Source organism: Hipposideros armiger, unplaced genomic scaffold (assembly GCF_001890085.2).
Source record: "Hipposideros armiger isolate ML-2016 unplaced genomic scaffold, ASM189008v1 scaffold_20, whole genome shotgun sequence".
Classification (NCBI taxonomy): Eukaryota; Metazoa; Chordata; class Mammalia; order Chiroptera; family Hipposideridae; genus Hipposideros; species Hipposideros armiger.
In genome coordinates, this window is record NW_017731370.1 from 6,131,652 (window position 1) to 6,142,560 (window position 10,909).

Sequence of the window (10,909 nt, forward strand, 5' to 3'; positions counted from 1 at the left end):
TGAATGCTGATATTTGTAATTTCAACCTTATTCTTTAGATAGTGGATAAGAATTCAGCATTTACAAGCAGAACGGTGATATAATCAAAGCTGTCATTTGGGGAGATTAATCTATGTGTCGAAAAAATTTTGAAGGGCAAAGAAATTCAATAGGATGTTAAAATTCTGGGTGTTGAGGAATGAGAGAAGTTGTAGGGGAGGAGGGGGATATTCCAAGATAGGGTACAATTCACAGTTTTTATCAACAGATTGGGTATGGGAGAAAGTGAGATAAAGCAGATACAAGATGGCCCCAAGTTTAAGTACCCATTATGGATTGTTAAAATAAAGAGAGGGGCAGGGTTGTAAAAAAAAAAGAAAGTAAAATAAAGAGAGAGGACAGATCGAGGAAGGGTCTCTATTTTTGATTAATTACATACAATGTGTATATGGGCCATTTGTTTAACTCTGAACATCTGAGAGGAAGAAACAATGCTTAGGAGAAGTAAGGTTAAGGCTAAAGTTATGGATTTGAGAATTATATACAGAGAAGTAGAAATTGAAGTCAGGTGATTGAATGAAACTGCTTGGGGAAAATACATATAAAGATAATTTGAGAAGATGGCAAAAAATAGATTTCTTTCCCTTTCTGAATTGCTTTCCAGGAAGCTCATTGCTAAATTTTAGACCTGATTGCAGAACTGTCTTTTTGTTTAGGTTTTTTGATATGTTTATCTTGTGCTCTATCTTTTAAACTTGGCCCTCTTCCGCACCCCCTCCCCCCAAACACACACAGTAAGGCTTGGGGTTTAAGGAGCTTCTATATTTTTGAAATACTATTTATTTCACAGACTTAAAGATGTACATATTTTTCACATTTTAACATCTTTGAAATTGAGATGAGTGTTACAATCACTGGATAGTGTGTCATATTTTAATTGGCAGAATGTTTTCATTTTTTGTGGCATATAAAATAATGGTTCATGTTATAATCAGTGGTGTCTGAGATTTGATGAAATATGGTACGTCCTGATAGATTTCCCTATTTGACAATCTGGTTATTCCCCCAAAAGGGGAAGAAAAATTTACTTACAGAATAAGTACACTCCTGTATGGGCATTGCGATCAGTCACAAATGGGCTGTGAATACCCTTTCTGGGCTGATAGGAAGGAGAAAGATGAAACTCAAATACTCTGATTCCCAAAATGGAACAAAACGTCCTGGGGGTGGGAGAAGCAAGATGTAGTAGAAACGTAGATAGGCGTGGGGTCCAGTACAAAGCAGGCTTGCTTCTTGCTCCTTGGGGCATAGCTCTAGAAAATTGCAAGTCTCCTGCAGAAACCCTCATGGCATTGGAACAACATGGTTCCAATAGCTGACAAATGGCCAAAGGAGGTTTATAAATGGATGGACCTGAGGTAGTACCTCTGGTTCACCCACAGCCCATGAAGATCCAAAAGTTCCTGCATGTCCTAGAAGAATGCCAGAATAAACGGAGCCCAGAGTGAACACTTGGCTGAGCAGAGGTGTTAAGACACTGGGATGGAAAGGCTCACTTTGCAGGGCTGCAGTACTGGGCACTTAGAACCATCCCAGTGGGGAGACCAGATGCTCCTTCCTACTGCTGGAAGACACATGAACTTCCTCTCACACCCAGACACCATCTGGAGAAAGAAGTAGAAAGACCTCCTGAATGGGGAGGGAACTCCAACAGGGGTTGACTTTGAAGGAATTGAATATGCTTTTGAAAGAAAGTGTTTTTTAAGCTGGAAGAGACTGAGTTAATTGGCAGGATTTTTTTTTTCCCTTCATAAGTGAGAATGCAAGATTTGAGTACGATATGAACTTGTAATAGAAAATAGAACACATCTTTTCTGTTGTTCATTTTTTTAAAAACAGATTTTATTGGGGAATTGGGGAACAGCGTTGGGGAATTGGGGAAGGAAACACTGTGTTTTTCTGGGACCCATTAGCTCCAACTGAAGTTGTTTCCTTCAATCTTAGTTGTGGAGGGTGCAAGCTCAGCTCCAAGTCCAGTTGCCACTTTCAATCTAGTTGCGGGGGAGGGGGGGGCGCATAGTCCACCATCCCATGTGGGAGTTGAACCAGCAACCTTGTTAAGAGCACATGCTCTAACCAACTGAGCCATCCGGCCTCCCTCTGTTGTTCATTTTAATCCTACTACAATGAAATCTTTTAGGGTATGGTAAGTTGTTTGAATACTAAAGGCAATCTGGGGTAAAGAAAAAATTTGCTCTAGATATATCACTGGAAAATAGAAATATTTATGGTAGTGCAGGAGGATGAAAAGCCAAAGAAGATATAATCAGAAAATGGGAAAACCAGAAGTAGCTCTTAGAAGAAGAGAAAAGAGGAGGTAAGGAATGTTCAGTGAGATGCTACACAGAATGGTAAGCTCACCTGAACTCTGGGAAGAAGCCATTGGATTTGGTGACGAGGAGCCATTAGGAATCTTTGAAGACTGATAATCCAAGTGTGGTGCTATTTTAATAGCCATAATTTTTCATGGGATGCTAATGCACAAATATATGTAGTCTAATTCCATTGTCTTACAGGTAAGAAAATTTGAAACCAACAAAATTTCACAGGAGTCAATTCAAATTATAAATATGAGAAAAAGAAAAACAAGTACTTTACATTTGGGAGTCAACTAGAATCAGCCTGTTTTGTGTCATTTCTGGGGGAAATGTGTTGGGGGCATGAATAAGACTTTTTTACTTATTAAATTTATTGGGAGTGACACTGGTTAGTAAAGTATATAGGTTTCAAGCATACATTTCTATACTACATCATTTATATATTGCATTGTGTGTTAACCACCCAGTAAGTTCTTCCATCACCATATTTTTTACCCCCTTTTCCCTGTTCTACTACTCCCACCCCCTTACCCTCTGGTAACCACTAAACTGCTGTCAGTGTCTATGAGTTTTTGTTTCTTTGTTTGTCACTTTCAGATTTATATCCCACACGAATGAAGTCATATGGTTCTCGACTTTTTCTGTCTGACTTATTTCGCTTAGTATGATAATCTCAAGATCCATCCATGTTATCGCAAATGGCAGCATTTCATCTTTTCTTATGGCTGAGTAATATTCCATTGTGTATATATACCACATCTTATTTATCCAATCATCTATTGAAGGACACTTTGGTTGTTTCCATGTCTTGGCCACCGTAAATAATGCTGCAGTGAACATAGGGGTACACATATCTTTACAGATAAATGTTTTCAGATTTTTTGGGGTAGATACCTAGAAGAGAGATTGTTGGGTCATATGGCAATTCTATTTTTCATTTTTTGAGAAACCTCCGTACTGTTTTCCATAACGGCTATACCAATTTACATTCCCAATAGCAGTGTCTGAGGGTTCTTTTTTCTCCACAGCTTCTCCAACACTTAATGAATAAGCCTTTTTTGAAAGTAGTGAAGTAATATTCTTTATCTTTTATGAAAAAGCAATAAGTTTACTGAAAAGCATCCTTGGGAGCAAATACGCTGACAGGTGTTACGTGTTTTAAATTTTTATTAGAGAAGTTGGAAGTTTAATTTCGTTATTGATGGTAACATAATTTTCTCTGCTTTGTTCAGAGGAACACACAGAATCAATTTGTACAAGCATATACAACAATTAAGTTGGTGTTTTGTGTCTGAAAATCAGTAATCTGATTAGTTCTAGACTGCCAGCTTTCCATGCGCTCCTCTCAGCTTTGGTGGCCTGGCTCAATTCCCAGCGGAATACTTTTTCATGCACTGTCTGTAACACCACTACAGCAGGCTTAAAGACCATGCAGATTAACACTGTAGCAAATTGTTTTGATATTTAACAGACATAAAAAGGTTATTTCCTGATATGAAATTCTGAAAATCTGCATAAATATTTTTGTGTAAAATTAAATTAGTTATGTATTTTTTTCTGAAACTAGAAGTTGAAGTATCAAGAATGCCCACGTAATTCATATACACATATATATAGACTTTTTCATTATGCTAAAAGTCTTGATAGTCAAATTATAGTCTGTGCCATACATTTATTTCACCAGTATTGACTTGGCATTAGGTTAACTGTGTCTGTATGGATTAGTCCTAATTGGTGCTTGTGTATCATGCAAACATAGTTCTAGTATTCTTGTTTACTAATCTTGTCATGTGGCAATACTTAGATGATTTTGCTCTATAACAGTGTGAATTAGGAGTATAAATACTTTATACATGGTCACATTTACAAACGTTTGCCAATAACCTCTTCACAATCTTGAAGGTGTAATAGTGAATTATAATATCTGGAATTGGCTGAAGCAATTCCTAGAAAGCAATGTCAGATGTAAACGTCCTTAGATGTGCCTAACAGAGTTCTCCCTTGAGCACTGATGAGTTTTGGCACAGGTACACTGTTCTGTTTTTCTAATAATTTCCACAACTTTTACAGAAAATTAGCTTCTTATGGCATGGTAGAGATATGGCACTTAATGATGAGGTAACTTAGATGTAGAAAAGTTCCGCAAAATTATTTGTCTAGCCGATCATCACTTTTGCTGATGGATTTGTTGACAGAGTTTTTTTTTTTCTAGTGCATGCACTTGCTATTAAATTGCTAATGCACTATTTTTGCTGCAGCTCAAACATGTCCTAATGCATCACGAAGCAGAGTTGTTAACACCAGGCTCATTTACTTGTGATGGTATTTCACAGCAAACATGTTTAAGTTGTGTCATACATGGTTAAACTCTGCCTTACTGGAATGGTAATTTTTGTGGATTCGTAGCTATTTTTGGTTGGCCAAGGAAATTCAATTACTCAAAACGTGAAATAGAAGTATGGAAGTCTGTGGTTTTGGGTAACATCTTGTCTATACATAAAGGAAACACAAAAGACAACGATTTTCTTCCATGGACTTTGTGTTCAGAAGTTTGGGAGAGAGCTATTGATGCTGTGTGTTTTTCCTGCTTCAGTTTGCATTTTGGAGTTTCATACTACTGTTGCTGGTCTGCGGTCCATCTCGGCTTCCAATTTCACCATCTGCTGCATCTCCTTCGCCTGTAACATCAGAAACACGGCCTTACATGTTGAAATCCTCTCCTGAAGGCATGCAGCATCCCTGGCCTCTCTTCTGTGTAAATCTGATGCTGTCACTATGTCCTTGCTGCTCAAAGAGTGGTCCATGGACCAGCAGCATCAGCATCACCTGAGGCCTTGTGAGAAAGGCAGAATCTTGGACTTCACCCCAGACCTACTGAGTCAACCCACGTTTTAATAAGATTTCCAGGAAAATTTTTTTTTATCCACATTCAAGTTGGAAAACGACTGGTCTACACAGTATCAGGAAAACCATTTGAAAAGAGGCTGAGCCAGTCACTTCATATTTAGAGCATGCCACATTAAAAGGTTTGTGTGATTGACACGTTGCCTTGACCGTGTGTCGATTATTTGATCACTTTTAGAGTAAGTGTTGCTTATGTGCAATTTATTCACCAAATAGCCTGAAATTCAATCAAAAGTAATTCCTTCGGAATCTACCTGATGGAGACCTTTAGGTAGGAGGATATCACATTGGTTTGGCTGGAGTACCCTGCAAACAGTACGTTCCAAGAATATGTGGGGTTCCTGGAATTCTATTATCCAAAAACTATCCTTAGGGCGCTCATTAATTTTTACCGGCTACCCCAGGAAGTAAGCCATGGTGAGCTCAATCTCATGAATTAAGACTATCTCTAAGACAACCAGCTAGTTTGGGAGGTGGAAAGGAGTCAGATGGGGTGCAGGTTCTGGTGTCAACTAATTGCTTTGCAAATAGGGAAAACTAATTGGTTCATTTCAGCTTTTGCTTTTGAACTGGATGCTTTTGCCCAACCCAATGCATGTGTTTTGGAGGAAAAACAAAGTATCCCTCTCTTCTTTTTAGTGACACATCACTTTGAAATAAAGGACTTTTAAGAATGGAAACATGGACATATAAGGATATAACTCAGAGGAGGACACTGAAGTGCTTGATGTTATTATTCATGTCTACTTAGATATTCCAATGAAATAGAAGGTCAGTAGGAGGGTTTGGTCAATGTTATAGATCATACTATGAGCATCTAAATATCCCAAACAAAGTCCTGCTACAAAATTAGTTTAATCCATGGACCATACAGTTATTTTCTTCTTATTATTATTTTTATATGGTGGCTTTAAATTTCATTTTGGTCAGGATGGATATAATAACACCAAAGAATCATTTCTTTCTGCTTACATTTGGGATGGATGATTCCTTCCCAGATATTTTTTTATGCCTGAAGTATAATGCTCTGATAGAGAAATGAAGAAATGGAGAAAATATACAAACATGAAACTATGACACAAAGAGTATTCATAAAGATGACAGTGAAACATTATCAGCACTGGAAATTAAATATTTTTTATGTTCAGTAAATAGTCATGAAGGAGTTCCTATGCTTTTCCCCTTGTAGCATTTAAAGACAGTATTGAACACAGTTTAGAAGGAAGCATCTATGACACTAAAAATGATTCCAAGAGCAAAGTTCTCCTATGAGCAGGGTGACCATTTCTTTTGCCAGGGATAGTTCTAGTTCATGTTATTATGAACAGCACCCACTTTCACGCTTAAAATTGTCCTGGTTGAGACAATAAATTATACAGTCACCTTACTTATTAGGGATGATTAAGGTGCTTGGCAGACCAGATCAAGTAGAGAGCATGACAAGAGCCATTGTATAATGACATTGTATAATGTTCCTGCACATTTTAATGACTGTCTGCCATTAAAAACCATCAATGAACTTTTAGTGGGTGCTTTAAAAGTTAATTGAAGTCATATTAGTGTTTGTGAAAGATCTGACTCTGTGACCCAGTCTTAGCTGTGATTGGTCCAAATGACAACGGTATATATCACTATTTTTGATGCCTGGGTATGCCTTCATCAGCGTGACTTGTGTTTCCCAGGTCTGCAATTGGAAATGCTAGTAACACTCCATCAGCAATACTTCTCTAAAGATGCTGGGCATTTCAGTTTGAACATTACATCAGAAATCCAAGCATGAAATAACCAAGCTTTTAAATCCAAACCCTTGGATATTAGTTATGACCAGATCTAAATTATAAATGGAGACTACCCCGAGAAAAGTGACGTAGTTGAGAAGGAAAGCAATGTCTTGCTTATCAGAGTTTCAGTCCTACCTTGAGTTTGGGACACTGCATGACAGGATTTCAAAAGCTGTTTGTAACAAAAATAGTAATGTCAAAATTGAGTCATACATACAAACAAAGAAAATAAATGAATACTGAAGTGAATTTGAGAAATGAATGCAAAAACCATATACAGAAAAGTAAAAAGCTAAGAATAAAACATGTATACAACCATCAGTGACAAAATTCCCCCAAGTTGATCTCAACATAAAAAAAGAACAAAAGAAACAACCGATGCCTATTAGCCCAGATGGTGCCTCTCTTCTGAGCCAGTGAATGGAGAGCCTTCCCTTTAGCAAGATCCTTCAACTCTCTTTATTAAATGATAGAGTTGATGACAAAAATCAATTCTGACAACTTCGGTGCAACAGTAATGGAGCTGTTAATGTTTGAAATGGTACATGTCAAGATGGGTGAGATGTTGTGTGGCTGGGAAGTCTAGGGGAATAATTAAACCGAACTATGGAGTTTTAAATGAATTACTGGCTGACCAAGAAGTGGCTTAAAAAGGACACATGAGTTAGGATCCAGAATCAGGACCAAAATATATTAAAACTTGAGTTGCTTCTGCCAGTGCCCTTATCACTGGGCTAGCTTATTCAGTACACCCATTCCATACTTTGCTTTGGGGTTCTGGGAGAACTTAGAGAGGCAAGGTCACAGGAAAGCAGTAAGAAACCTTACAGGGAGTTATTATGGGAGAGCATTAAAATTAATTTACCATTGGCTTAGAAACAGAAAGGTCTTGGGGTATAACAGTGGTCTGGCAGATTATCATAAAGGTTTGGGGTTGTCTGCAGACAGGAAACTGTTTTCTGCCAATGAAATGTTTGATTATGAAGGGCGTTCTCTCCTACATGGTTCCAGACCTAGTTTATTACGGGGGAAGAAATGGAGTCACTGTATCTTTTGTACTGTGCCTACGACAGTGTTTTAACATACTGAGTAACCATGAATTGAGAGCAAAAAAATATACTAAAAATACCTGGGATTGAATTTGTTAGGGAATAGGCCATATGTATAAAGCAAAGCTTAACACAGAAATTCAAGTCCAAATTCCACATCTGCCAGAAGCATCACTGTATCTTGAATTTCTTTTCATTGAGTTTAATTAAATCTTAATCGAACCTCAAACTTTCTCATGTTCTATGTTCTCCTAAGCTTTTGTGACTCAACGTATCAGTTGTGGGTGGTAGACATTACTTATGACATATTGGAAGGCATTATATGTATTTTTGGAACAAAAAGCCGTTATCTTCCCAACACGATCCAATCAATACAACTACCATTGATCCAATATTTAATGTAAGAACTCTGGTGTGGTTTGAATTCTCCATGTATTAAGATAAAAGCTCAAAGTGATTTTTTTATTATGTACTTTGGCTCTGAAACCAAAAACGCTAGGTAACTGTATTCTCTAGCTCTGAAAAACACCACTATTGTAGTGATGAGTAATTTTTAGCACATTTACATTCTTTAGTCAAACTTGTTGCTAGGCAACATAATAATTTCTAAGTTTCTTAATTTAGTTAACCGAAACATAACTGTGCCTTACCTTCATTGGGCCTTCTTCTAAGGCACTTTTCCTTATCCCCACCCAGCCCTGAATCATGAAGTGGATTCTAATGTTTTGGAGATGGTGGCTTTACCTTTATTCATAGTCCTATGTTTTCCCCAGGGAACAATTTCTGAGAAGTGCTTTAAGAGCAAAAACACAAGCTAGGTAATTTGTACCAGAACGCGATATATCTATGAGTTGGACCCATGGGACAATAAACATTTATGGTCCCTGTTGGGGATTTGCGGACTGTTCATGAATAGAAGCATTTAGCTGAAAAGGGAATGTGAAACATAATTCAGAAGCATGTTCATGAGTACCCCTTCTGTCCACCAAAAAGTAAAGAATCTGAAACCAGAGGATGGATTTATTTGTTACTCAATTGCAATACCAAAAAAAAAAAAAAATCTATGGGTTTTGTTTTACTTTCTCAAAAGTACTTTTTAGCCTAACTTCTACTTAAGTGTTCTTCAATAGCAGCCCTTTACTCTGAAAAAATACACCTTAAATAGGATTACTTTAAAGGTGGGAAGAAACAGGCAAGAATGATATAGTGCTAGTATTACACATTTCACCAAAACATCTTTACAGTTCCTAGATGGAATTATCTAGAAGTAATAACTCCCTAACCAGCTATTCCTGACACCTGAAGAGTGAAATTTGAACTGAGATATTCTGAAATGTAAACTGCTACTGAGGGTCGTTTTGCATGTATGCTAGAGGTATTTCCATCAAATCAAAATGAGACGGTGATGGCTGATGGGCAGGCGCCCATTTGGGATGGAGCACATCTGTACTATGCTTGAAGTAAACATACATTTATCTTGGTGTTGGTATCTGCCCAATGGCCTAACTAAACTGTTGGATTTTGGATAACTCTTTTTATTTGTGTGTACTTCTCCTTTTAGTGTTTTGCCTTGCGGGAAAAAAGCCCCAAGAGTATGGTATCCCCTCATGTTAAGTGGTTTGCAGTTATGGTGCCTCATGCCTTTTGGTCCTACTTGTAAGCCCTAAGAAGTTTTTGATAACTTCATTTTTAGGTTGAGGTTGAAAAAAGGTGGTTTTCTCATTTGCTTTGAAACATAATATCACTTGCCTCTAGGTTGCAAATTGTAAAATTCTGAATGAAAACAGAAACAATTTGTAACCTTTGTTTTTTTCCTCCTCTCTGTAACGTCATTCTTAGAATCCTCATAATCTATTCCAATGATGACTTTTGATTCGTTTTTTTCTCCACAGCAACATCTCTCTCCCACTTCAAAAAAGACTAATTTCTGCTCTTGTTGGATGAGACAAGGAAAATACAGTAATAGGCACCAAATTTTCTAGCTACTTTTCCATGCCACTACTCAGGTCGCTGGCTGTAGCAGATGGGTCATTGCAGGCCACACAATATTTGCCTTCCAAAGCTGCCTGGCTGCTTGTGTCGGTTTATACGTTTTAGGTGAAATACCTGCTCATTCTGTTTCTCTAGGAATTCTAGGTGTTCAAGTTGGACTTTTTTCAACTGATCCATTTCTTTGGACTGTTTCATTGCGAGCTGCAAAGAAAAAAATTCTGATAAACTTTGGGTAGTAATCTTAGAACTTATGGTTGAGGAATGACTGGTAATTTTACAATTTAAGTGAGGGAGATAATAATAAAAACAAAAAAAGTCTTAAAACTGGGGACGTTCAGAACCATAATTCTCACTGGGAAGATCTTTCCTGCTAAAATCTTAGAAAAGAATAGAGCACTTATGAATTTTCTATATAAAGTTGTACCAAATAATTATCTTAAAGATTTTAGGGGGCAATTACTTTAGCTTTCAGGGAGCAGAGAAGCTAGAATGTTTAATATACAGAAAAATCAAACTAAGCAAATTAGCTAGAAGTCTGATATCTAAGCATGAGTTACTTTTTTGTAGTTTTTAAAGGAAGAGTGCCAAGAAAATTATAATACTTACTCTCTTTCTTTCTTCCAGAAACTTTTTAGTGTTGCTGCTGTTTAACTCTCTGACTCGCCTAAAAGTAATAGGTACAAATAATAGTTGGTATGACACCAAATGGAATTAACATAATATTAAACAAGAGTTATGTTCCATTTAATTACCTGGATACAACTGTCACTTTCTTTTACTAATTTTTTTTTTTTTTTCTGGACGGCCGCTCACTGCGGCTGCTGGC

General features: G+C 37.2%; 1 protein-coding gene across 1 annotated transcript in view; it reads right to left on the reverse strand.

Moving 5' to 3' along the window:
- Window positions 1-3,506: 3,506 nt before the first annotated feature.
- PLCB4 (phospholipase C beta 4) overlaps window positions 3,507-10,909 on the reverse strand; it is a 168,515-nt gene continuing 161,112 nt past the window's right edge. The window contains exons 34-37 of the mRNA XM_019635242.1: window positions 10,690-10,747; window positions 10,198-10,284; window positions 7,178-7,214; window positions 3,507-5,035 (exon numbers count right to left, since the gene is read on the reverse strand). Coding sequence (XP_019490787.1) covers window positions 4,947-5,035; window positions 7,178-7,214; window positions 10,198-10,284; window positions 10,690-10,747 — 271 coding nt within the window. The 3' untranslated portion in view covers window positions 3,507-4,946. The remainder of the gene's footprint in view (window positions 5,036-7,177; window positions 7,215-10,197; window positions 10,285-10,689; window positions 10,748-10,909) is intronic.